The 27,432-nt window shown below is 33.4% G+C and overlaps 1 protein-coding gene across 1 annotated transcript in view; it reads right to left on the reverse strand.

The window, feature by feature from the left end:
- Positions 1 to 688: 688 nt before the first annotated feature.
- Positions 689 to 27,432, reverse strand: part of LOC103596339 (glutamate receptor ionotropic, delta-2) — a gene marked incomplete at its 5' end in the record, with an annotated part of 308,693 nt that continues 281,949 nt past the window's right edge. Inside the window, one exon of the mRNA XM_008579952.1 lies at positions 689 to 831. Within this exon, the coding sequence (XP_008578174.1) occupies positions 689 to 831 (143 nt within the window). The remainder of the gene's footprint in view (positions 832 to 27,432) is intronic.

Here is a 27,432-nt window from a genome sequence, read left to right on the forward strand (position 1 = left end):
AAGTAAGTGCACATAGTTAATGATCATATCCTATCATTGGAACTGCAGCTAGAAAAACAGTAGCAATAATGACCACATTAACTATAACGTAATGAAGAGAAAAAAAGAGTGTGGTTACCAGGTTTCATCTACTGATTGCTACCCTTCTTCCCCCACCCCCAATCACCTGAGAAGTTGCTTCAAAAAATTTGTGGAAAAATAGAATTAAAAGATAATACAAATCATTCCATGAACTTTTTGAAGTACCCTCGTATCTATCTCTCAGTCATCTATGTCTCTATTGAACTATTTACTCTGGCAGTACATAATAGTAACTTATCAAAATTGAAATATATATATATATTTCTCTTTTTTAGTATGACTCCTTTTTCCTTACTCTTCATCATGTTGTTCAGATGTATTTATTCTTTATGGAGGTTAGAATTCTGAAAACGTGTTATCCTTCCCAGAAAATGTGGGAAGCAGCGTTCAAATTATAGCCAAAATGTTATTTTATAAAAAATTCTCTACCACTACTATATTTTCTGGAATTGGACTATCCTGTGGTACTCTGCAGTATCACAAAAATTAACCCTTTACTCAAAGAGAGGTTGTAAATTTATTATCAGAAACCACATATTTATTTTCAGAATGCTTTGGCCACTCCCATCATTTCTCATACTTTGCGGCTACTGGAATCTTTGTCTACTTACTGGATGGAGCTTTCAATGCGGGTGATAGTGAGGAAAGCAGCAAGGTTTGCTGTGTAAGATGAGATGACAATCAAAGCAAAAAGCCACCAAGCCCCCATCATCATTCGGGTAGCCAGAGTCGTGTATGGGACCTCCCCACCTGTGGAAAGGAGCAAGGAGATTAAAAGAACATCAACAAGTATTTATTGAGAATCTGACTCATTCAATACCAAATTAACTTTAAGTAGTGAGAAATCTTTCTTATTAACACCATCAGCATAGATCTCTGTATTTGCATCGCTTCATATTTAATTCTCTTTTTTGAAGCTATGTGAGACCAAGTCAAAAAGAAATGTAATAAATATTTAGTATAACTTGTCATGTTTAAATGATAGTTCTTCCCACCTTCCTGTTCAATCCTAGAATTAATCATCCTCTTATTACAATCAGAGATATATACTTTCTTTCCAAGTGCTTGATTATTCATTAGTTAGGTGATATTAATACCACTCTGTCTATATTTAAAATAACCATTCAGATTTCCAGTTAAATAAATAATATTGAAAAAGTATTTAGATTAAATTCTCTAGAAACATAGGTTGTTAATGATTTGGGGATAATACATATTGCTATTGACTTCAGCATCATCACATTTGCTTTACTCTACTTCCAATTGACTAGTCACTTTTACAATCTTGTTGCAGGATCCTCCTCCCTACCTTGTAATTGCTGGAGTGCCCTTGGGCTAAGTTCTAGACTACTTCTGTTTTCTGTCCACATTCCTACCCTGGGTAATCTCAACAAGTCTCCTGACTTTGAACATCATCTATGATACACTTTGATAATGTTCAAATTTATATTTCAAGGCTCACGCTCTCCAGAGAACTATAGATAAAAGCCTACATGATTTCTACTTGGAATCTAATGAGCATCTCAACCTTATCACATCTAAAATAGAACTCTTCTTTTTTTTTTCCTCCCAAATTAACTCCCCTCCAACCTCCTCTATACCATGTCAGGGAATAGCACTGCTATTCACCTCATTTTTCAGAACAAAAACTGAGGAATTTTCCAACATCCCACCCAATAGCAAGTCCTGTCACATTTACCTTTAAGTTATATCCAAAATGCTATCTCATCACATTACTTCCACTGCTGACACCCAATTTCAAGCCAATATCTTCTTTTGTTTGTACTTCTGAACCACTTATATGGTTTCCCAAGTTGCACTCTAAAAAGTACCATTCCTAAATCTATGGTGCTCTTAAAAATGGATTTCAGATCCTGGTATTCCCCTGATCAAACCTTCCAGTGACTTCCCATTGCTCATAGAAAAAAAAAAAAATCCAAAATCTCTATGAAGGCCCACCAGTATCTACATGAACTGATTTTAGGCCAATTGCCTGACCTTATCTCTTATAATTCTCTCAAAGGCTTTCTTGAAATCTCTTCTATGAACCATGCCAACCTCTTCCCCAGGGCCTTTGCACTTGCAATTTTTTCTTCTCTTTAATTCACAAATGCCTTCTCCATTCAATTTATTAAGGTTTCTGCTCAGAGGACACCTCTTTACAAAGATCTTTTATCACCACTCTACTTAAAATAACTCCCCATGACACAATTTATTATGTTTTACATATTTTTGTTTGCTTCTCTCCCTTATGGTATAATTTCTGATGTTGGAACAATCCCCACTCCATATTAGGTGAGTAAGTATTTGTTAAACGAACATATGCTATGTTATGGATTGAATTGTTGACCCTCCAGAATTTATGTGTTGAAACCCAAACCCCCAATGTGGCTGTTTTTGGAGACAGGACCTTTAAAGAGGCAATTAAGGTAATATAAAGTTGTAAGAGTGGGCCTTCCTCCAGTTTGACTGGTGTCCTTGTAAGAAGAGGACACCAGTGTACACATGCACAGAGGAAAGGCTGTGTGAAGACACAGCCAGAAGGCAGCCATCTGCAAGACAAGCAAAGGGGCCACAGGAGAAACTGAACCTGCTGACCCCTCAAACTTCCAGCCTCCTGAACTGTGAGGAAATACATTTCTGTTGTTAAGCCACCGAGTTTGTAATATTTTGTTATGGTGGCCTTATCAGACTAATAAATGCTGCATATGAAATTTTAATAGGCCTTCTAGAAGAAATGGCACAGTAGAAATAAACCAAAGAGTTATGACACTGCCTCCACCTAGGTCCATCAATAAGTGAATGACTTAACAGGATTCAATTAACTATAATATCAGGCATATTTTTATTCCAACCACAACTTCTCACTATGTAATATCTTTAAATTTTAAATGTAGTGCAAACACACCCTTTGGTTATGTTCTGAGCTATTTTCCTGATGTGATATACTCAGAACAGGCTAACTTCTGATATCTGGAACACATTTTTCAAAAGCAGTTATAATGCATTTTAGATACTTTCTTCTTCAAAGCAGAAGAAATATCCACTCAGCTTTAAAAGATGAAAGTAAAAGAAAATATTTATTTTTGAAAACCACAGGGAATTTTCTGGGCAAAACAACTAATTGAAAAAAATAACAAAATGTAAACAAGATGATAGTTAAGGACTAAAAGATGTTAATATGTATAAGAAAAGGAGAACAAAAAATTCATGACTGCAAAGGCTAATTGGAGGCTCGTTTCCATAAAATCTTTAGCCTTGATTAGAGTAGTTATCACAAATATGAAAGAATATTTGTTGTGTTTATTAATCTGTGGTATAAAATATACAACTTAGGTTATGCAAATATTCTTGTAGAATCCAAATAAAATGCTATTTTTTTGACATCTACACTTAGAAATCAAATACTAAAAGTAATGAAAATTTTGACTTCCAATTTTGGTAATGATGGACCAGGAAATTCAGAACAATCTTCCCGCTGATGACAACCAGAAATATTGAGCATATAAAGCATATAAAGAGCTAAAGGCTAAAGAGGTAGGTATAAATTAGAGGACCAAACTCCAGCAGAAGAAGATAACCTAGAGGGTGACTAGTATTTGGGACTGCTTTTCCCTGAGGGGCATATGCCGATTTAAAATGAGGAGGATAAGAGACTAAGAAGTTGAGCAATGCCTTCAAAAGAAGCCTTCAAAGGTGAAGTAGTTACAAAAATTAAGGATCAGGGCTTGCCAAGTGGCAGTGGGACTGAGAAAACCAGAAAATCCTTATATGCTTGGAAATTAATAGTTCCATTAAGACATTGGTCAAGGAAAAATGACAAGAGAAATAAAAAATATTTTGAATTGGATGATAATAAAAATACTTCATATCAAAATTCCACAAGAATACACCATTTCAAAATTACACGTTTTGATAGCTGGTTAAATGTAGCTAAATTTGTGTTTAGAGGGAAATTGATAGCTGGTAATGTATAAGAAAAGAAGGTGGAAAATCAGTGAGTAGCACATTGATAAAACAAAAAATGTCAAGTTAAACCTAAAGAACACAGAAGGAAGGAAATAAACTTAAGAGCAAAATTTAATAAAATAGACAAAAAACACAAAACAGAAAGTTGATCCAACAGAAGTTTAGTCCTTTCAAAAAAACCTGGAAATAGCTGTTAAGATTGATCAAGAAAATAAGTGAAGGCACACAAAAAATACAGGAGGAATAAAAAAGGTACACTGTTATGGTTGTTACAGACATTAGAAAGATAACAAGAGGATCTTAAGTAAAATTTTATGCCAATAAATTTGAAAATTGAGATGATATGGACAAATTCCTAGGAAATTGCCACCAGAAGAAACAAAATTTGAATGGTCTTAAGACTATCAAAGACTTTGAATCCTGATTTAAAACTTATGTACCAGAAAATTTAAGGCCAGTGACCTTACTGGTAAAAGCTACCAAATATTTGGGGAATAATTAACCTTAATTTTACATAAACTCCTGAGATTAGAAAAAAGCAGGACACTATTCCACCCATTTTATAAAGAGAGCACATCTTTGATAAACAAAACCTGCCAAGATCATTCTAAGAAAGGAAAATTTCAGGTCCATCTTTAACATGGTTGTAGATGCCAAAGACAAATAAATTAGCAAACTAAAAATTACATAAGCAAACAAACAAACGGGTTGGGTTTATTATATAAAAGCAAGATTGGTTTGGCATTCAAAAATCAATCATTGTTAACTTTCTACGTTAGTACTAAAAGAAAAATCATAAGATCATCTTGGTAGATGCAGAAAAGGCATGGATAAAATTTAACATCCAGTATTAAAAACAAATAAAAACCTAGAAGTAATACTGCAAACTAGAAATAAAAAAACCCTTTCTTATTTTCATAAAGTGTACTTTTAGAAGACCTATAGAAAATATCACACTTATTAATAAAATAAAATTTCTGACTGTGTTAAAAAGTACAAGTTGTTACCATTTCTATTCAACATTAAATTGAAAGTGCTAAACAATGTAGTGCAACAAGCCCCCCCCCCAAAAAAAACCCCAAAATAAACAACAGCAACAACAAAAAAACAGAAAAAGAAAAAAAAATTTAAGAATTAAAAAGAATAAGATGAAAGTTATGTAGTTTTGTACTGGTGGTGATATGAATATGTATGTAGCAAATCCAAAAGAACAAAGAATAAATTACTAAAATGAATAAGTTACCAGCTTACTTTGGTACAGAGTCAATGTTGGAAAATCAATCATATTTGTATATACCAGCAACAAACACTTAAAACATAGAATTTAAAAATATATACAATTTGTAATAGCATGAATAATACCAAACACCTAGGAATAAACCTATTTAAAGATGTGAAAGATCTTTACAGGGAAAACTACAAAACTTTTAAAAGTGAAATATAATAAGATTAAATAAATAGATATATCATGTTCATTGATTGAAAGGACTCAATACAGCAAAGATACAAGTTCTCCTCAAATTGATTTATAGATTCAGTCAGTAAATTGCCAATTGAAATTCCAGGTCCTCTCTCTTTCTCTCTCTCTGTCTCTGTGTGAAGGTAAATGTAAAATTTATATGAAATTTTAAAAGGACAAAAATAGCCAGGACACTCTTCAAGAAGAAGAAAAAGGCTGGTTCTAGCTGACACTGTAGCTTTATACAGCAATTAAGACAGTTTGGTATTTGTACAAGGGTAGACCAAATAGATCAATAAGAATTATCCATGCACACATGGACACTTGATTTATACCCAGCTGACACTACAGTAACATACAGAAAGGGAGGTCTTTTCATTAAGTAGTATTAGGTCAATTGGATATATGTATGAAAAACAATAAAACATCTTCTAACTCATAACATACACAAAAATCAATACCAAGGAGCATACAGACATAAGTATAAAAAGTAGACAATAAGTCTTCCAGAAAATAATACAGGAAAATATAGACACGGATTTGGGTAGAAAGGGATTTCTTAGAGCACAAAAAGCATTAGCACAAGGGGAAAAAAATTGATAAATATGACTTTGGTAGTACTTTGTAGTTCAAAAGATACCATAAACAGAATAAAAAGACAAGCCATAGGAGACATTTATAATACATATATCAAACAAAAAATTCATACATTAATAACTCCTATAAATCAATAAGGATAAAACACACAATTAGAAAAATGGACAAGACGCTTCTTAAAAGATAACCAAATTGCCAATAAATACATGAAAAAGAAGTAAACTCATTAGTTACTGGGAATATAGAAAGTGTTAGAAAAATGAAATACCATTACTTACCCACCAGAATGATTACAATTAAAAGACAGACAATATCAAGTGTTGGCAAGGATGTAGATCTATCAGAATGCTCATAGCCCATTGGTGAAATTGTAAATTATTTCAATTCCTTTGATAAACAATTTGTCAACATCTCTGAAAATTAATATGTGCTTGTCTTAAGACTTATTAGCAATCCACTCTTTAGGTACATATCCAACAGATAAATATATATACAAAGAGATATGCACAGAAATGTTCATAGCAGCATTACGCATAATAGCCCCAAACTAGAAACAGCCTAAACATCCTTTGGGAGTAGTATAGATAAATAGTGTTAGACTCATACAATGGAATATTATTCAGCAACAAAAATGAGCAAATCTCATTTATACATAATACCATGAATGGATTTCACCAACTCAATTTTGAGAAAAAGATTTCACAATATATGACATTTGTTCAAAAACAGTCAGCATGAGCTGTGGGTGCTGGTAATCCCACAGCTGGTTACCATTGGGGAGAAGGAATATGGTTGAGAGAGAGACAATAGGGGCTTGGTCACTGGTAATGTTTTATCTTTTTCTGGGTCTTGATTATACAGGTGGTCCATTACTGGTAATTCATGAGCTGCACATTTAAGTTTTGTGGGCTTTTCTGTATGCAAATAATATCTTACAAATAAAGTCTAAATAAAAAAGAAGCTAAGGAGAGAGAACGGTGAGTTTAACAAAGACAATTTGTTTCCCCTCTCTCTTTTTTCTTTCTCTTTGTCCACAGTGAAAACAACCTAATAGATTCAGGATGCTAGATGAGATATCAAGTAAAAGACAAAAAAATTTTTGTGCTAAATTAAAAAACACACAAACACAGTCTTATCTTACTAAAGCACAACAAAAATTAGGTTAATTGGTAATTCCTGACACTTCAGGGTGTGCTAAGGTCTGACTCTAAAGCTGGGTGTTGGATTTCTACAACCCCTCATAAGTTTGAAGTCTCCCAATGTCACTCTGCAGAAGCATGAGGAATTTGTATTTTACAAAGTCACCCATTCTGCTGTAAAAAAAAAAGTCTTGACACAGATTATCATTTTGATGTGACTGGCTTGCCACATCAAAAAATATATCATCTTTGCTACTGTATATATTATCTTACTTATAAAAGTTTTTTTTTTTTTTCCTTTTTGTCTTTTTTACTGACCAGTAATGGGATCACAACCCTCGGTGTTGCGCCTGCGCCGCGCTCAGCCAGTGAGCGGGAACCGGTCTCCACATGGGATCCAAACCCTTGGCGGGAGCGCTCCCGCACTCTCAAGCGGCACACTCTCCAGTGCGCCACCGGGCCGGCCCCTTATAAAAGTTTTTAAAAAATCAAAATGTTTTATTGTCAGATAACATTGTGAAATTTGATAATTCCACCTGAGCTAGGCAAAAATTTGTTGTTCTAAATCTTATCCTCTTTAAGCATATACATGCATCTTTGTGTTTGCCTGAAAATATGGACAAGTAATTAATTGTTTAAGATTCTCCAGTTTGGTTGTTTAGTAAATCAGTTTCTTGCATGTTTAAAGACTCACAAATTTTTATTTCATATTCTGGAACTGTAGAACTCATTTATGAATTATGTTTAAGAAAAAATAGAAGAAAATTCATGTACCTTCATTTATAAACATTCCTGGTGACTGAATATGTTCAAAAAGCTGGTCAAATGAAGTGTAGATAAATATCAGAATGTTTTACACTTATAGAACCGGAATTTAAAAAAAACAAAGAAGAATACTGTTGGTAAGTAGTGCAGAAGTCATCGTCTGTGTAAGCGTATTTTACATTTAAGGATGAGAGAGAATGTACATATTATCTCCAAAATGCTTAATGTATGTCAATCACTTTTAAATATTAATGAATTCATTGAAGCTGAGGAACTAAAAGGGAGACATGAGATACAAGTGTGGTTTGCTGTTGGCCACAGTTTAATAGTTTCACTATATTGAACCCACTTGCAAGTTAGGGCAGGTTTCCTAAAATGTGGCATGTCTATCCTCAGTACTAGAGATGTCTTTAGGTGATAGGGAGAGGTAGCAAGTTATAACAATATAGAGTTATAACCCTTATTAACGATAATGTTAACCCCTCTTAATCTCCATTTCAAGCATTCCACTCTCCTACGCCATCTCCAATCTTTTGAACTTCTTCCCTCCATCAAGTCTACAAACATATCAACATCTAAGATCCACTAACCCTCCCACCTTTCACTGTCCATCCTCACCCTCCTAGACACACTTCCTTCTTGTTCCCAACTGAAATCCAGTGATTTGAACGCAATCCATAACATTTATCCACACCTCCCTTGAAATCCTCTTGGCAAAGCCCCCAAACCAAGTTAAATTCAACTCTCTTTCTACTCTGTGTGAACTGTGCAGCTAAATGTGAGTATGGAACAGCACACGACTGTGCATATCATTTTAAATTCATGGCCACAAACTTCAAATGAGTCTTTAATGTGGCCACGCTGTCATATTTCATCTCCCTACCCATTCTCTCCTCACTGTTCCTCGACACTTGTTTCACTGTTTCTCTCTTCCAGCACCCAAACAACTCCTTCCTCGTCCTCATGCTCAGCTGATGATCATAGGATCTATCTCATTTAGAAAATTAAAGCAATCGAAAAGAACTTCCAGAGAAAATTAGGTACAAAACAGTTCACCGTATGCACTTTGGGGTAGGAAAAGGAAGGGATATGTGCTTATATTTTCATAAGGAAATAATAGGAAAATAAACCTCAAATAAATACATAGGGAAAGCAGGAGGAGCAGAGTGGAAGGATGAGGATGGAATTAATATAACTGTGTCGGTACTTTGTTATTTAGTTTTAAATTTGGAATATGTAAATATTTTACATAATTAAAAAGAATATGAAGTAAAAAAGCAAATTGAAAACAAACTGATACAAATGAACCTGAGAGTATATCAAGTTAGTGACATAATTAAACAGAAGAAAGAGTTACTTCGAGTGACTTTAAAATACAGTGACTGTATCCCCTCCTGAAGGCCACAGTTCTTTCGGACAGCCCTCTTGTACAGCTTTCTTTTTGGCTTCAAGGAACAATCACCTTCCCTGCTCCTGGGCCTAGTAGTGATAACAACCCTCCTCTGTAACTAATGGGTACTGCACCAGCCCTTGTCACTTTCTCAAAACTCCCCACATCCCAATAAATAGTCTTTTTAGTAAACTTTCTTCAGTTTCCCAAACGGAATGTACCATGTGTTTTCCGTCTGGTAGCACCTATGGAAACAGAAAGACAAAAATGGGATTTGGGGACCGGATTGTTCCCTTTTCTATGTAGAGCATACTGATGGGAAATAGAACAATCCACAGCCTGTCCTTACATTATGATTGTTCAAATAAGCACTAGTGTTGGCATGGGATGAAGTGCAGGTGGAACACAGGAGGCTTACCCGCTGTGGCAATAATGGTGATTTTGAAGATTGTGGTTTCAGCTAACTGCTCTCAAGCCTCAGAATGAATGCACAGGGTAAAGGAGAAATTGAAGGCAATGAATGCCCAAATTAGAAATAAGGTGAAATTTGGAAGTCTTGATGGCAGCTTTGAAGGAGTCTTTTAATCCTCTATTTTCAGGGTAGATATGGCTGAGGACAAGACTAAAGCTTGACTGTAAGTGTAGCACAGTTCAATCACCAACGAAATCTTCTGCTATATAAGCCTTCTCATGCTAAAGGATAAAAAATTGATAAAAAATTTTGAACTTCCAAATTCCTCTGAACCTCCTTGATATTGGAAGGAATCTCTCACCTCTTCTGAGGGAACCAGCTTCTTGTGCATAAATTCTTTTCAATGACTGAATCTGGGGAACTTATAATTCTCTTCTGGACTTACCCACATTACTCCTAATTGCCTCCAGGCTATGAGTTAGTTCCCAAAATTACTGAGACAGACAAGTATAAAGCCCACTTATAAAAGTTACACATCAAATAGGATGAAATGTAAGTATAGATTAGGGCAAATATATTGTCATGGATGGTAATGACCTGAAATTTGGGATTTAATGGGTTGATTTGATATGTGGGGATGGTATTAGCAGTTTGTTAGAATGGCTGATTGAAAGATAGACCAATAATGAGTAGATTTTAGATGTAACCTATGCACAACTTCTCTGACACACTGCAGAGATTCAGGGAAATGGGGATGTTGGAATAGATCTGTTCTGAACAACCTGCTACCCTCCCTTGTGTGAGAGGGACACTCCCTACAAAAAGACATTAAGAAATGCTTGGGGGGTGGAATGCAAGCATCTTGGAAGAGTTCTGAGTGCTTGTCCTCTGAAGGCCTGAGATGACACTGGGAAATGCTGCAATAAATTGGATTTCTTGATAGCAAAATAAATGCAGTATCCCAGGTTAGTAAAGGCTAGGTGGAGATGCCTACCTACTAGAGATGAGGTAAAATTACCATAATAAGCCATGGCTGTTTATGAACAGTAATTGGAATGTCTTACCCTTCAGACATCTATATTAATAGCTTATTGATCACGGCGTCCCTAAAAATGAAATAGGTACTTCTATTTACGTAACTTACATCATTTATAACATATCAATTATAGGCTGTAATTTATAAACTATTAAAGTGCTTCTTGATTATGTATGGAAAATAATTCTAGATCTGAAGGCAGACAACTAGCTTCAATCGACAAATGGCAATTTGAAGCCTCTTTTCTAGACCCCAGAACTCATCCAGTTTATGGATCCAGAATCTCAATATTGAAGAAAAGCCCAGGTTATCATTTTTTTGGTATGTTCTTTTTGACATTTTTCTTCAGTGGTTTTCTGTAGTATAGTTATGTCATACTTACAATTTTGTATCCCATTTATTATATTTTCAAGGGCTAAATAATATTTTCTACAGTCAGTTGTACTAGAGCATATTTAAGTATTCTATTTTTGGAAAGTCAGAGATTTTACGCTACCATATATTACATTACTATAAACATCTTTGACATGTAATCTTCTAAATATTTTGAACATTTTCTTTTGATAGAATCTATGAAGTTATTTGATGAAATAAATGAATTTTTTATGTCTTATACAAGTAATAAGAATTTTCAAACACATTTTATGACAATATTTATTGAACAAACAGTGACAGGTAATGTCACTCCTCTATTGTTAACATGTGTCTTTCTGAAGTGTTGACATTTCAGTTGATTTTGAATGACAAAATATTGTTCTAAACTGGCTAAGTCTATTTGCAGATAATCAAAAGTAGGCTAGAAGGTATTAAGTCATTTAATTGAAAAGGCCTTTTTTTTGGATATAGGAAGACTTCTCTAACTTAGTATTTACATTTCATAATTATAATACATGTAAAGCTGCTTATAAATAGCAGTTTCTTCTTCCCATTTAACATTATTTACACTCTTCTGTTATGAAGAGTTCCACATTGACTGAATAATAAATTTTAACATATTTCATTTTCTTAATTAATGAAGATAATGTTCTTTTACATGTACAAATGCCATCTATACATAATTACCTGAAATAAGAATATTCTTCTAAGCAAACAAAAAAGAATGTTATTTCAATATTAGGACTTCCTACTGAAGGAGATCATCTTAATAGTTCTTGAAACTTCAGGTTTAACATAATTAGTTAAGTTTATTTTACTGAACTCTACCATGGAATATTTCCAATGAATAGATTGGAAAAATGCTAAATCAAAAATTAATTAAAATCAAATTAAATGCCTGCTGCTTCCACTACATAAACCTTATATGTTGATTTTAACATATCTTTGAAGTGCCAATTACTATAACTTATATTAGGACTAAATTGAATTTTATTACACAGAAAAAACACTCGGCACCTTCTTACTTTCACAATGTGTTCGTTATTTCAGCCTGTATAAGATTCCCACTGTTTCTAATGAGGTAGGGAATAAAAAAACAGCCCGTTGAAAATCAATTATGGATTTCAAGTTCCCAGTTTTAAAGTGAGTTACATTATAGTTTTACACAGTTGCAACTCAAGTACTAGTCAAAAATCTTGAGGGAAGTGCTGCATGGAAATATTGACCGTGGTTCCCACTACATACTGGTTAACTTTCCTACTTCCAAGGATCGTGGCAGCGATGATAGTGTTTAGAAAGTCTTGCTATAAATCCCTTCTCTAGGTCTCATTTGATCAAGCCCCCCATTTTTTCTCTCCTGCACTAATTGCTTTGTGTTCAGTTTTACTGGGCAATGTGATCATAGCATGAATGAATTATACTCAATATATTGAAAGTAGCTTGCTATACATAAACTTTATTGGGTCAGACAAATAAATATTCCAGAACGGTAATTAACCGAGTCCTTTTTTATGGGACTGGTTAATCTATCTTGAGCTGGTAAATTTACTCTTTTAGAATGACTTGAAATTAGAAGCTTTTCTACTTTCTAAGAGATTTTTTTATAAACAATCTTCGAAATGTCTGAAATTGAGTGTTTCCATTGGAAGGCTTGGGAGTGAATATGGCTGTTTATTCAGATTTCCACTAACCGATAGACCTGCATCGTTCAGTATTAATGGTTAATGAAAGTAGCTTACGACAAAGTACAGTGAGTCAGCATGCCACATATCTTCTATGAATTTCTTGCCATTTTTATATGCCAAAAAAAAAAAAAATGCATTTGTTTATCTCTTTTTCTATCAAAACTTTCACAGCATCTACCAAAACTACTCCTGTAAATGTTAATGATAAAAATAAGACTACATCTTCAGAACACTGATATGACAATGACATTTCAAAATCTATGGAGGAATATTTTCCAAACCCTCATTGACTCCCAGAATATTTTCCATCACTTTTATGGTTTTCATTTGTTATCAGTTTGCCGAAACCACACACATTTATTTAAGAGGTACCCCTAGAAAAATCTTCAGCCTTTGTATTAATGTTCTTCTATCAATTCCATTTTGGTATTTTAGATGTCTCGTTAAAAAATAAAAAGAAAACTAATAGCCTCATCCTTTCTTTCCTGGTTTGGCTTTAGATATGCTAGAAAATGTCTTTATGAGTGTTAAGTCCAACATTTTGGTAAAAAATTTAAGCATAGTAGACAGAATTTTCCTATCTGATACTACAAAATTAGAACGTTTGAGGTTTTAGTAATTTCACTGAAAAGGGAAAAAAGATATTCAAACAAAGCCCTCAAAATCTTCAGAAAGTATTCAGGTACTTTGGTTCAGGGATTCTGCAAAAAATAGTTCATGAAAAAATGGAATTTGAAGATAATACAAATCTTTCCATGAACTTTTTGAAGACCCTTCATATGTTACCTTTTTGTTTTCCTCAGCTCTACTATATCCCACTTCATGTATTTTTTTACTTGTTTTGTATACTACATTATTTAATTTATACTTTAGGTGTTTTGCTTTTTTTTAATATATCAATATATATCAATTGCCTATCTGCTCACCAACAAAGAAAAAAACAAAAACAAATAAGGATCACTTAGGGCATGGTTTGAACAAGTAGTTTATGGTGATTCTTTATTAAATACATCCAAATGCCACTTTCCAGAAGGTCTCAAAAAATTACTCTCTTTTCTTTTTATACTATTTTTCTTGTTACCTGCTGATTTCACCACAGACCTGGCAATGAAATGAGGGCTGGGAAAGGCGCTGAAAGAGGAAATATTTTCTGGATGACTAGTCGTTTGTCAAACAGCGTGAAGCAAGACTGCAGTTGAGTCAGAACCTGCCACTTTGTAGTGATGTATTAGCTTTTAATGTTTTAAAATAATTATAGTGAGGCCTAAGTCACTATATAAATCCACTATATAAATTCTAGTGCCATTAGCAACCCTATTTTTCAGGGATTCAATCAATCAGTGGTTCTGAGGAAAATTGCACCCATGTTGCCAATCCCAGAAGCATGAAAGTTCAAAGGGCAACCAGCAGTTGTTACCAGAAATCAAAGTGAAATGGATCTCAAAGTGAAATTTTTAATCTGGAATTTCTGAGACTGGTTTTTAACCTAGGCCTTATGCATAAGTGTGTCATTAGTTCCACAAAGTCAGAGAATGCCAATACATATTCAATGAGTTTTAATGATAAAAGGGTCAGAAGTAAGTCTAAAATACATTTCTAAAGCTCCAAAATGCCACTCAAATTCAGCAACCTGTTAACCACCGTTGAAGATTAGTTTTAAATTAGAACTCATTTATTTGAGCACACATTACATTTATAATTTGATAGAAAAGAATCATTTAACATTATGAATCGACTCTTTCAAAAGCAATATCAGCCTTTTCAATTTTGAACTATCTCTTCCATGATTTCCTGTTTTCCAGATCTCTTATCTTAAGTTCTTCGAACATTTTAAAGAGCAGAAGAGAAAAATGAATTCCACTCTGATTTCTTTTCAACATATTCATTTGATTAATAGGTTGGAAAATGGCTAAAGGAATGAGATTTTGGTGTGCTGGGGCCATAGGAAATTTATTGGAATAAAATGCAGACATTTTATTCAGTATAAACGTTCTACATATTCAGATAAATTTTAGTAATACAGTTATGTAATTGAAGGGCATAAAATAATTCATGTCATAAATAGTGATTTCTACAACATTGCTGATTGATTAGAAAATGTGTATGAACCACAACTCATAGGTCTCTGAGTGCATGTGAATGTTTGTGAATGCAAATATGCAAAGCTAAATGCATTTTAGAATTCCATATGGAGCTTAAATATTTTACTTAATGGATTTCTTCTTTTTCTTCCTTTTTTTAAAATGTGCTATTTGGATGTGGTTTCTAGATTCTCCCAGGAAGTTCTAAAGGCACTTTGAATTTAAGAGACTGTGGAGTCACTGAGTCAGGGACTTGAGTTGCACTGATGATGAACAGAAACAGCAGGAATCAGGGTCATAATGCTGGGCTGCAGTGGTAAATTGAAACCAAGAATGTAACAGAGACGAAGAAGATCAGGGTAAAGCTTCAAAACAAAATAAAACAAAACAAAACAAAACAAAACAAAACAAAACAAAACAAAACAACCCAGTAAAGCATAATCAGGGAGTAAAAGATTATAAAGCAAAGGTCAGGAAACAAAATACAGAAGGCTTTTTTGTTGAATATTTATGTAGACACTAGGCATTGTATTAAGTGTTTCATAAGCATTTTCTTATGATACAATTAGAAAAGCAAGATTGGGTTTCCTAAGCCAAGGTCAAGCTCATTGAGGAGTTGAGAAATATGTTTTAGGACCACAGACTATCTTAGGCAAGGGAGAAGACTGGACAGGAAGTGACACATGTCAGAGACTCTAAATGCTTGTGATGTCTCCTCATCCATGTACATGAAACATTTCTTCCACCAATGTTCTGATTTATTACTACCACTTCACTTTCTCCCTCTATTCTCCTCAAAGACAGAATGCATAGGTTTAGATCATGGGCTGCTAGATCAAATGTTTGGGAAAGGTTTAAAGAAAATAAAATTAAATAAACTGAATAAACTTTTACCTATAAGATCCAGAAGATGTCCCCATTATTTTGACTTGAAAATAACTTACTTACTAAGACCAAGATATGTAGATGATACTAGGAAGCAATGAACTTTAAACATAAACTATATAATTAATTGGTTATCTTGGAAGAGGTAACATGTCACGAAGATAGAAGGAACGTGATATTGCAATGACAAAGAGATTCTCAAGGTAAATAAATAATAGAGAAACATGGTGGGTGAAGAGTTCTTTCCTCAGAACTGTTGTGGGAGGTGGGCTGTGATTAAATATACCTTAACTTTATATTCTTGGGATAACTCAACAAGTGCATTCCTCATTTCTCTATTGTAATGGTGACATATAAACTTTTTATTTAGTCATTAGAAAATGCTAAGCTCCAAGTTTTGGAATTATACATAGCTATTTTATTTTATTTTTGAATTACTTTGACAAATAACTTTTTATGTAACTTTAGGCATAAGAGATTATATGCCAGTGAATAAAACTTTCAATGTTGAAATTGCACATGCAAATGAAATGGTGTGTACTTTTTGTGTCCTTTTTTTCCCAGAGACATTCATTCACCCTGGCCCTCTGAGTAAGTTTATTAAAAACAGAAAAAAATATGTATTTTCTGATTCTTATAAGTTTCATAAACAGAAATTTCTTCTATCTGCACATAACAATGTACAAGAGACCCTTGCAATGTTTAAGAATTCAGGCTGCTATTTACACAGTAGACATTCTGGGCAGTTTTTATGTGAAGAAGTTATCTGAGGAAGTGTCATTAATATTAATTGTCGTCATACAACTAAGTTCTTGTGCAATCTTCTGCAACTTTCCTTCTCCTTTCTTATGTGGTGTTGCTAATGATACAATTTATTCTAATTCTACTATGGAATAAACGTTTCAGGCAGACAGATGCTTTAGAAAATATTTGACACTTGCAGACAAATAATGAAATGCAAACTGAACACTGGATAATAGTCTTCTTCATGATTTAATACAACTTTTTACAAAAGCTTTTAGAGTTTTCTCTGCCTAATAATTTTTAGTGACTCTGGAAGTAATAACTTAAAGATTATTTGATACTTTATCTTTTGTATTCTTTATGAATAAAACAAAAAAATAAAATAGTAACAATTAGACGAGCTACTTTAGACAAATTTTGATAGGTTCTTTTTTACTTTTTGGCCTCTTTTCTTTTTACAGAGCAGCTGGATTCCTCCAAAGTTTTTATATAAAAGTTTTGCTGCTGTGTTTGGATTATTGGAATAGCTTCACTGCATTACATGGTATTGTTTTATACCTTATAAACACCATAAATACACCTTTAAATGATTGAGCTAAATTTCAGTCTGCTTTTTGTCTGCGTTCTTCACATTTAAGTTATCAACAACAAATTCCAAACTTTTTTGTACAAATGATTTAGACATTTTTAAAGAATTGTAGATTTGTCATCCTTTATGTCCAAGCAATTTCTTCTGTCTGAATGTTTGTCTTCTAAATATCTAGTGAAATACAGAAATGTAAAGCTGAATTTAACAATGTTATTAATTTACTATTGTTTTTCTAAATAAATCTTTTAAAATTCCATTGAAACTTTAATAATTTTAATTATTAAAATATGTGAATATGAAATATGGTACAATGTTTGGCTAAAAGTATCTAGACTTAGAAACAAATATCATTTAACTCAGAAGCTGAATATTTAGGATATTTTCTTAAGAAAATAACCATGGATGTGTACAAAAAATGAACCACTAGAATAATTTTTTGCAGTTTTATACATATATAATAATATGGAATTTGGTAAACAAATTATATATATATATATATGTTATATAGATAGTAAATAATACTACAGAAGAATAACTAAAGGAAAAAATAGTTGTTCGTATGTATTGTTCATTTAATTTAAAAAGCATTGTGTACAGTATGAAACCATTGTTAGAGATCTATATATTAATTTATTTTCTGTATACTGACAGGTACTCAGGCTCTAGCCCTATAATGTATATTTCTAATAAATCCTCTCCTTTCTATCCCTTCTTCCGTTTTTGTTGTTGTGGTTCTGATTTATGTTCTTCAGGATAGCACCACTTCGGCTGGTCTATGCAAGTCTCACAGCCTCCAAGCCTTTCTTCATAGTCTCCAAACAGTCCAGTTTTAAAACAGTTTTAACTGGGCCAGTTTTATGATGAAACCTCTTTAATGACTCCCTGTTTTTTATGGCATAAGTTCTACATTTGTTTGCCTCTTACATGAAAATCTCTACCATCTGGCCTGTAACATTCTCTCTGGTCTCATCTCCAACCTTTTTTCCATCCATATGGGACAATGGTATCCTCACACTGTTTAATGAATTGGACTTTGGAATGTCTGGAATACTTTTTCCTCATTTTTATCAGAATACATTTTTCCTCATTTATCCTTTTTAAACTCAGGATAAATAATTTGAGAATGTCTACTATGTTGATCATTTAGTAATTTGGATGAAATGCTATCATAGCTTTAAATAAAGGAAACATATCTTCATGTGGCATTTCATACTTTTAAATGTACTTAAAGTCTAATCAGACACAACTCTTTCATTGTGCTTAAAAGTGTACATTGTCAAATCATTTGATGATAATATTCTATTTTTAATCAGCATGAATAAAATATTAAATGTGGGAGGAGAAATAACAATGCATAAAGTGATGAACAAGGAATACTTCTTTTGACAAAAAATATATAAATGTGAGCATTGTTTCAGGTGAAAATTTCCAAGATTTTCCGGATTAAGGGGAAGTTTTCCAGCGAATGCACCTTGATAATGAGCAATTACGCACCATGTGAAGATCAGAAGTAGTAGATCAGCCTGGGAGGAACCCTGTAAGCTTCATCTGAGTCTTCAAACCTCTCAGATCTGCTATAGGATTCCTACCATCACTTTGCTTTTCTATAATTTAGTCAACAATGAATTAAAGACAAGAAAAACAAACTAGAAGTTGAGTAACAGAATGCAGCACTTTTGGAAATGCTTATCTTATAGAGAGACAGTTTAAGAGTTGGAGGATATAGCTTTTTATTTTTCCTTAAAACCTATCTATAAGAAGCATCACAGCCTCTGTCCCTCTCAGAGATAATCATCTGCACAGAAGCAAAAGAAAGGAGGAAAAGAGTTTTAATAACATTTATAGTTTTTTCTGTGAAGTTTGTTTCATTTTATTTCACTAATGCCAGAAGTTCCCATTTAAAAATTAAATCTCTGAGAGGGGAATAATATCTTTACTCCAATAGGCTTTTCTCATTTCTTTACTTCCTTTGAATTCTCTGATTTAAAATATTTTAATTATACTGCTAAAAGACTTGTAAAATAAATTAGAATCAGAAAATGCATATCTACTAAACATTATAGTTGCTGGTGTCTTTTAATATCATTTTTTAAAAAGAGCTGCATTTCACCATGTCATAGATAAAAGAAAACACAAAAATGTGCAGTTTTAAATGAAAATGGTTCTTATTTGGTAGGACTATTTAGATACTACTTAAAATTAAAAATATACATTAAAGAATGTAGCTTGTCAATTTTTGTTTTTGAAAATCATACACTTTTGCTTACTTTTGGCCACCTGTGCATTATGAATTATTTGCTTTCATTTTAGTCAATTAGTGTTATAAAGCATATTAAACTATAATGATAAACCAAGAGGAGATATTCCCCTAAAGGATAAATACGCACACCCACACACACACACGTGTGTGTGTGTGTATATATATATATGTTAGTATATGTTAGTTTATAAACTAACATAAACGTAATATAAACTAACATAAACGTAATATAAACTAACATAAACGTAAACTAATTATAAACGTAATATGTTAGTTTATAAACTCATAGCATTTCATGATAACATTTGTTTGGTATATGGAATTATCTACACCTTGTATATAAACTGATGTAATTACAATTTTCTCAGTTGATAAGCTACCTCAATTCAATGATAATCTCAGATAGTTATAGATTTGAGACTTAAATTGCATTGCAGTCAAGTTTTGGAGTGAAAGAAGGAAGCATAACCAGCTTACAAGTTTGACCTTTACAATTACTGTTCATTTTCTAAGCTTTCCTGGGTGTAAATGCATGTTAAATTGCCTTTTAGTGCCAGGAATTACTTTCCGTTAGCCAAATTACTCTCTTTTGGTTCATCAGTTAGATACATATTGTATATAATTTAGTAGCACAAAAGTTACTTATTATAGCTGAAAAGTGTCTATCCTGAATATTGCATGTGGCAAGCTTCAATATCTTGCAGTATTATAAAAAAAATTTGTTTGTTCTACTAGAGCGGGCTTTTATGCTTACCCTTTTTAATGAATTATTCAGGTCATCAAATATAATTTCCAGCTTGCTTAACCTAACTTAAGTCAGCATTTGTAGAATGTCACTTGGGTCAATACAAGCTCAGAAGAAAAAAATTAAAAATCAATGAACATCAGGGTGAACATTTTAATTTTCACTTTTTAACCTAAACCTTTTCCTGTATTTGGAAGATTTAATATTAAAGACTCATTTTAAAATATTTAGTTTTTCAGAAGTGTCACTAATCTGCAGAACAATCTGCGATAACTACGGAGGGACCAGTTAAACTATTTCCTGTGTCAACAGAAGATTTGACCTTGTTTTTCCCATGGCTTAGAGATTAACTACCACCCCAATAGATGAACTGCACATCATTTTTAAAGGAAGGTTTTCTGGGGGATAATGCTGAGTTTACAGATTCCTGCTGTGGCTGAAGCTAGCGTCTATTTAATCTTATACTCCAGATGGCCTTTTGTGACCAAATGACTGAGGATTTAAAAATCAAAGAATTTTTAAATGAAACGAACTGGCCTTGACCAGGAAAATTAAGGGTATAAGGTTATTAATTTTTTTTCTATGAGAGAAGCAAAGAATTAAGATTTTAAGATTTTTTTTGGATAAATGGGAAATATGCATAAATTTCAAATGAATAAAAGTAATAAGATCTTCAATTTAATTTCTTTACAAGAAGAATTAGCTATAGAGAAGCTTATTTCTGGTGATTTTGGAATGGGGGCCTTGTTTAATCCTACTCTTAAAGAAAGACTAGTAGATTGATTTGGTAATTAGTAAAGGGCCACAAAAATTAATACATTGTGCATGTGCAATGATAAATACAATAATTATCCTGATTTGAGCATCATCACATATTGCACACAGGTACTGATATTCAATGCTGTACTCCACAGGTTTGTACAATCAATTAAGTTTCAGTTAAAAAAAGAAAAAAATTATCACTATATATATACACACACTCATATATATATTTTCTCAAGTAAACAGCTAAGTTAATTTTTGAAAATCACATTTATTGTTCTCAGAAAGAAATCAGGAGGTCAATTGAGAAGAAATAACTGAGAATGCCAGTACTTTTGTTCTGTCTGCTCCCTCTCTACCAAGAGAACTGGGGAAAATTTCTAAGAAGAGAATGATCTTCAAGAACTGTTGCCACAAATAATGCTGGAAGTAATATGTACCTCTTGATTTACTGATAATATGTTGTCTGAAATGGATAAACATATTAATGTGATCTGCAGAATTGAAACATTATAACTGGATCTTGGAGTTAAGGTTTTTTTTTTTTTCCCTTTTTGTCTTTTTCGCGACCGGCAACGGGATCGCAACCCTCGGTGTTGCGCCCGCACCGCGCTCAAACAGTGAGTGGACCGGTCTCTATATGGGATCCGAACCCTCAGCGGGAGCGCTGCCACACTCCCAAGCGCCGCACTCTACCGAGTGCGCCACTGGGCCAGCCCTGGAGTTAAGGTTTTTAAAGGTACAATAGACGTGTATATTTTGCAACCATCATATATCTACCTAGATAGATATACATTCATATGCCTGTAAAATATTATCATGACTCATTTCGATACAAATCTACACTTTTTTGAAATAAGCATTAAATCCCCAAATATGCTGGAGGATTTGAAAGTAGAATGGACACAGAAAAATTTTGTCTATTAAAACCCTCTTTAACAATTACTTGTATTTGTCTAGATTTTTGTCCTGTCACTCCTCTGCTTAAAACAGTGACTTCCATTTCTCTCTGAGTAGAAGCGAAAGTCTACAAAGTTGAATCTCACTTGAACTCATGGACATCTCTCACTTTCCCTCCTACCAAGCTATTTCTTGGACTCTTTGACCAGACACTTTGCATTTGTGCTTCCCCACCCCCACTATCCTTCCTCCATATATCTGTACAGAATTTTCTCTCCTTCAGAATTTTGTTCAATATCAAATTCTTAAAGAGGCTTACTTTGATGAATTGAAAATTGTTACCATTCCAAACATGCTTCCAATTCTCTTCATTCTAAGATATTTTTTTCTGTAGTATTCCAGTTCTAATGTACTATTTATTCATTTACTTATCATGCCTACTGTCTGTTATCTGTCTCCTTCCACTAGAACATGAACTCCATGAGAACATGAATCTGCCTATTTTTCTCAAGAAGGTAGCCCCAGGAGTTTGAATGGTGCTTGGCACATTTTAGACACTCAATAAATGTTGAATGAATGATCTTTAATTTGGACTCAAATCACTCGGGTGTATCTTAGAAGATACATAAAACATGCTTAATCTGGAAAGAAATGTTTCTCTCAATTTATAAAAGTGTACATAAAATTTACTCAATTGACTGAAGGGATATGTGTCACAGAGGAATTCAGACACATATTTTTGGGCTCTCACATATTCATTAAAATGTCAAATGAATCTTGAAAAAACAATGCAATATAATTCTATAAGTACAAATTGTGCAATGCAATATGATTCTATAAGTACAAATTGTTGTTTTCTTAGGAGAATGAACTTGTCTCTTGGAACAGTAACAAAGATTTACTTACTTAAAAATCTGTTATGACAATAAATGCATGACAAATTTAACGCTGCTTCCTTTGTTCAAGATAGTATTCAATAAAAGAAGATTATTCCCTATGTAAAAATTGTAGCTAATAGTGTAGTTAATTAAGAGAAAATGTCAATAGAACTTAATATTGTCACAGGATAATGGTTCCTGCTGCTAGATATATGTCAAGAGAAAGATAAATAAGATGGAGTGATTTATTAAGCAGTGCCACACTCCAGGCAACACATTTCTAGAGGATTATAGCACTCCTTGGGTGGTGATGTAAGGCAGAGGACTAAAGACTAAGTGGCCTTAACCCTTTGAATAGTACAACAATAGCATAGAAATGTGGTGCTTGTAGATATCCCTGCTGATATATCAAAATTACTTTTATATTTAGAGAGAGAGAGAAGAGAACATAATGACCTTAAAATGGATCTAAGTTAGAATAAAATGCAATCAACAATTCTTCATGAATTTGCAGATAATTATGTGAAGTCATATTATTTCAAAACTTAAAAACCTATAAAATTAGGATCAAGTCTATTTAAAATATAAGCTTTTCAGTAAATTCTTTTAGGCAATGATATGGGTTGAATGTTCCTTCCAAAGCTCATGTAAGAGCTTGATCCTCAGTGTGGCAGCGTTGAAAGGTGGGGTCTTTAAGAGGTGATTGGATCCTGAGAACAATGCTCTCATGAACGGATTAATCCATTCATGGAGTAATGGGTTAATGGTTTAATGGATTATCATGGGTGTGGACTGTTGGCTTTTATAAGGAAGGAAAATAAGCACACTAACAAGCACTCTCACCCAGCTCTTGCAATATCATACCCTCTGTTGCCACCTGACTCTACAGAGTCCCCACCAACAAGAAAGCCCTCACCAGATATGCTTCCTGAGCCTTGGACTTCCCAGCCTCCAAAGCTGTAAGAAATAAATTTTTTTTTTATAAATTACCCAATTTCAGGAATTCTGTTATAAGCAACAGAAAATGGACTAATACAGGCAACAAATAATTATGGATTTAGGAACTTAGTAATGTTCTCAGCAATTTTTGGAAAAACATCCAAAGGTTTTTTTATCTCTTTTCAATAATATTAATAATATAATTCAATTTATTTTTAGATTGTTAACATTAATTAAATTATATCAAGGATGGTTTTAATCCAGAATCAACCCTTTTTTAATGCAATTACTTTTGGTACTCTGGTTTTGATGGTAGTGTGTAATTTTCATTTAGATGGCCCAGGCCCCTAAACCCTTCTGAGGCATTTCACTCTTTCCTTTAGGCTTTTTAAAAGTTAAAATTCATTGACTCTTAATTCTTTGTCCTTCTCCCTTTCCTTTTTTTCTCTTGGGGAAAGGGATAAGCCTTGGTCTTCTTAAAGGTCCAGAATTAATCTTTGAATACTGGCATAGCATGTTTTTGGCTTCATACTAAATTCAGAATAGTATCATAATTGTTGATTTTCTCAGATCAAAGTCACAAGTTTACTTGTTACTGAGAAATTTTTTTATACCTGGTGTCATAGTGCTGCAATAATATAAAATAATGGGAGTGACACTTAACTATTATATTTAACTTTCCTATGCATTATATTGTATTTCTTAGGTATTTACAAGTTCTAAATTTAATAATGAAACCATAGTTCAGCAATTCTCTTAAGTTTAAAGGCATTCTTCCAATGAAATAAAAATGTTACTGTAGTACTTAACATAGGTTTATTTATATATATTTAAAAAGATTAATTTTAGTTTTAATATGTAAATCTATAAAATAGTTATTATGATAGTGTAAAACCACAAAATATTTTAGTTTTCAATGTTGGTACTGTGAGTACACTAAAATAAAAAATTATCATTGTCGTCATCATCATCACCATCATCATCATCATCACCATCATCATCATCATCATCATCATCATCATCATCACCATCATCATCATCATCACCATCATCATCATCATCACCATCATCATCATCATCACCATCATCATCATCATCACCATCATCATCATCATCACCATCATCATCATCATCACCATCATCATCATCATCACCATCATCATCATCATCACCATCATCATCATCATCACCATCATCATCATCATCACCATCATCATCATCATCACCATCATCATCATCATCACCATCATCATCATCATCATCATCATCATCATTTTAATCCAGTAAAGGGCCATATGATTCTAGACTGCCATCAGTGGCAGCTTGTGAACATTGCTTAGTTTAGGAAAATTAGCCTTTGTATGATGTTTGCGCACAATATTGTGCTATTTTAGTCACAGAGCTAAAGATATGATTCTCTACACAAAACACATACATACATGGTGTTATGGGTTGAATATTTGTCCTCTCCAAAGCTCATGTTGGAAAACTGATCCCCCATGTAGCAGTGTTGAAAGGTGGGGCTTTGAGGAGGTGATTAGATCGTGAAGGCCCTGCCTTCTCGAATGGACTAATCCATTCATGGGTTAATGAATTAAGGCGTTATCATGGCTGTAGAGTGGTGGCTTTATAAGGAGAGTACATGAAAGCACCGTTGCCATTCTTGCTATGTGATTACATGCATCACCATGGGACTCTGTAGAGTTCCCACCAGAAAGAAGGCCCTCACCAGCTGTGCCCCTGGACCTTAGACTTCTAAGCCTCCCAAACTGTTAAGAAATAAACCTCTTTTCTTTGTACATTATCCAGTTTCGTGTATTCTCATCTCAGTGACAGAAAACATATTAATATACATGGTTTTTATAGGATATCAGTTTCCAAAAGACTAAGTCTTTTTGAGCTCTGAAGGATTTATCAAGTCCTTCTAAATATAAATAGAGGCATCCTGAATCAAAACTTGTAATTCCACTCAATTTGGGTTCATTAATTTGTTGTGTCCTTGGCCATGTTACGCTAGTCTTCTACAAACATATGTGGTAATGATATGCTTACACAGGGAAAGATGTTTTTGTAGTTTTTCATGTCTAATTGAAAGACACAAAGTTATTTTGAGTTTGTTGACATATGATTTTTACTATAAGCACTTTCATTAGTTTTAAACAATTTTCTATAATACATTTCTTTATGTTTAATTACCATATGCTTCTTTAATATAATGCTTATATTCTGTGAGGTAATTATTAGTAAATAAAGGCTGATGCTGTCTCTTCCAGTGACCTGTACAAACAGTGCAGAAATAATAATTACAATGTTGATTGCCTATTTTGTGTCATAAACACATTCTAAGTGTTTTATATTCAAGAACTCTTTTAATTTTTTTCAAGCACCTGAAGAAGTCTTAATTATTATCTGGGGAACTGAGGCACCCAGAGGGTAAGAAACTCGTCCAGTGTCACAAAGCTAGTAAGTGGTAAAATCAGGATTTAAATCTGAGCTGTCTCTTAAGGAAACACAAAGATATGAAAGTAGTGGTTTAATTAGATATTTATATTGGAGAATATACAATTTTATAGCTAAAAGAAAATTTAATAAAGGGACACAAAAATCAACTACATTGTATATTGATAAATTAAAAAATAAAAAAATAAGTAAATAAAAAGATTTTAAAAAGAAAATTTAAAATAATCTGACACTCTATTGATCAGTAAGCAAAGATCAATGAAGTTAATTGAATAGTCCATTTCTTTCTTTGTCACTAGGTAAAAAACTGGCTCATATTCTGTGTTCCTCTCTTTGATTGGTCACAACTTTAGTAAGTATTTAACCCAATTGCAGTGTGCCAAATAGCAGTATGTCTGTAAATTCCATGCCAATTGTATTAGTTTGTTTTGTGTTGCTATAACAGAATACCTGAAACTGGGTAATTATAAAGAACAGAGATTTATTTGGCTTACGATTCGGGCCAACTGCATCTGGTGCAGGCCTCAGGTTGCTTCTACTCAGGGCAGAAAGCAGCAGGCAGCCAGAGGGGACTAGCAGATCACATGGCGAGAGGAAGCAAGAAAGCAGCAGAGGAGGTGCCAGGGTCTTTTAAACAACCAGCTCTCATGGGAAATAATAGAGTGAGAACTCACTCAGGACTTCCTCCCCCTGGGATAGCATTAATCCATTCTTGAGGGATCCACCCTCATAACTCAAACAGCTCCCTGCACTGCCACATTGGGGATCAGATTTCCACATGAGTTTCGGGAGGACAATATATCCAAACTCCATTCACCCGTCATGTCTTGTGTTTTCCCCAGCATGATATCTACAATTCTGTGATGGAGCTGCATGTTTTCTAGTTTGTGTCTCTTGTATGTTCTATGCTCCATGAAGGCAGACACCATGCTGTCCCATTCACCTTTATGAATAGATAAATAATTCCTGTTTAATATTCAAGTAGATGTTTCCCAGAGAATGAAGAATTTAAAATAGTAAAGGCAGAAGAAATACTTTCAGGACATGCTAAAGTAGAGCTTAAATGATGGTTATAAACATTAACTGCTAGAAAACAACTGAAGCAGATAGAACAAACTGTTTAGCAGCTGCCAAAGGACTGCTAATTTAGAATCTGTGAGACAGAGCTGTAAATATAAAGAGACTCTATAAATTTTGGCCACAGCCACAAATCAAAGAACAATTTTATGTGCCCACAGTGTGAAAATATGGGTCATACAATGGTCTTTTGTTAAATTTTGA

Source organism: Galeopterus variegatus, unplaced genomic scaffold, assembly GCF_000696425.1.
Source record: "Galeopterus variegatus unplaced genomic scaffold, G_variegatus-3.0.2 Scaffold1990, whole genome shotgun sequence".
Classification (NCBI taxonomy): domain Eukaryota; kingdom Metazoa; phylum Chordata; class Mammalia; order Dermoptera; family Cynocephalidae; genus Galeopterus; species Galeopterus variegatus.